The following is a 1,521-nucleotide window of genomic DNA, read 5'->3' as shown; positions in this document are numbered from 1 at the left end:
GTCTGCAGACAGAGGGCTGGGCTAGGGGGCCGCCAGGAGGCACTGACTGGGCCGAAGCAAGTGCATGAGGAGGCCTGGCCAGGCCAGACGCCTCTGGGGCACCAAGAAAGCCCCACTGAGCGTGTGCGGTGTGAGTGCCTGAAGCCAGGAGGAGCTGCTTAGGGTTTCCAGATTTGGGAGGCCTGGAGGCTGGATGGGGGGACCCGGGGGTATCCACCGAAGTCGGGGCCTCTGTGCCGCAGCTCCTCCAGGTACACAACCTTCTTGCGGACAACGCAGCCAGCACTGTAGCCTGGGGGGTCAAGCTGACGTCAGCACCTGCCAGGGAGGCCCCCGGCCCAGCCTCCGCCTCCCGTCCGCCCTGTGTCCCACGGCCCTGACCCATTCGAGGAGGCTCCAGGGGTTGCAGGTGGATGATGTCGCCCTTATGGAAGGCCAGCAGTGCCGGGTCTTCGGGCAGGAAGTTCCTTACCGCGACCACGTAGTCAGAGTCCTGGGTCAGCCAGGGGCGGGGGTGAGGGGCTGTGGTCCCATCCCCCTCCTCCCAGAAGCCTGGGGCCACGCCCCAGCTCCTCTCACCCACAGGTCCTCCTCCCTGACTCCTGGGGAAGGGAAGATCCCACAGGTGAGAGAGGGAAGGACGCTCTGCCCATCAAAAGGGTGCCTTGTAAAGGACGGGAGCCGGGAGTCCGATGCACACAGGTGGCCGTCAGAGCACATGCATGGGCCTTGCCCACCCTATCCCTCACCCAAGCTGCCCCACTGAGGCCAGCTGCTGGGCCTGAGGCTGCCCAGTCAGGAGGCAGGGAGGCTGCGGGAGGCCGAGGGGCACTCGCCCTGGAGCTTGGGGGAGGTGCTGTGACAGCCGTGATGAGGGCATTAAGAAAGGCTTTTGAAGGAGCCAGCAAAAGTGGCAACAGTGTCCCAGGTGGAAGGCTGGCACGGCCTCTGCAAAAGCCTGAAAGATGGCAACAGTCTGTGGACCCCCCCACCCCCTTGAAGCCATACTTCCCAGGCAGGCGTGGCCAGTGTGTCCACAGTGCAGGAGAGCCCTGTTCTCCGCCCCTGGGCCCTCGAGGAGGGGACATCCGTAGGAGGACCCTGACCTTCTTCAGCTCCAGGATGAAGTCGTCCACCAGGGTCTTGACCTGGTGAGCTCGGGCCGAGAAGAGGATGACCTTCTCGCTGGCCAGGTTGAACTCCAGCATGTTCTGGGAGGGGATGGTCACAAACAGGATATCGGCAAAGCTGGAGAATGGGAAAGTGGCATGAAGGCAGGGCTCCTCGGCTGGAGTGCGCCTTCCTCCCTACCCATCCCGCTCCCCCTGCTCCTGCCTCTGCCATTCCATTCCCAAAGCCCAGTGCTTCCCGAGCCCCCTGCCACCACGGCCAGGGAGGTTGCCCAGCTTCCCCTCCCCATCCTGCCTGTGGCTCTGGATCATTTCCTAGCACCCTGTGAACTCACCCTCCAGCCCTCACTACCCTTTGCCTTGCCTTTTTTTTTTTTTTTTTTTTTTTTTT

General features: G+C 63.1%; 1 protein-coding gene across 1 annotated transcript; it reads right to left on the bottom strand.

Annotated features, from left to right (window-relative positions):
• Nucleotides 1–158: 158 nt before the first annotated feature.
• On the bottom strand, nucleotides 159–1,286 carry LOC117800335 (unconventional myosin-XV-like). Its single transcript, XM_034652870.1, has 3 exons — nucleotides 1,107–1,286; nucleotides 382–493; nucleotides 159–292 (listed from the first exon to the last, which is right to left on the bottom strand). Exons 1-3 carry the CDS (start codon nucleotides 1,206–1,208, stop codon nucleotides 159–161), a joined length of 348 nt encoding a protein of 115 aa, XP_034508761.1. The 5' UTR covers nucleotides 1,209–1,286.
• Between the last annotated feature and the right edge of the window lie 235 nt (nucleotides 1,287–1,521).

The sequence above is a fragment of the Ailuropoda melanoleuca genome, unplaced genomic scaffold (genome assembly GCF_002007445.2).
Source record: "Ailuropoda melanoleuca isolate Jingjing unplaced genomic scaffold, ASM200744v2 unplaced-scaffold68345, whole genome shotgun sequence".
Lineage (NCBI taxonomy): Eukaryota > Metazoa > Chordata > Mammalia > Carnivora > Ursidae > Ailuropoda > Ailuropoda melanoleuca.
The sequence above is the reverse complement of the archived record's forward strand: the minus strand, read 5'-3'. Positions and strand labels throughout refer to the sequence as shown.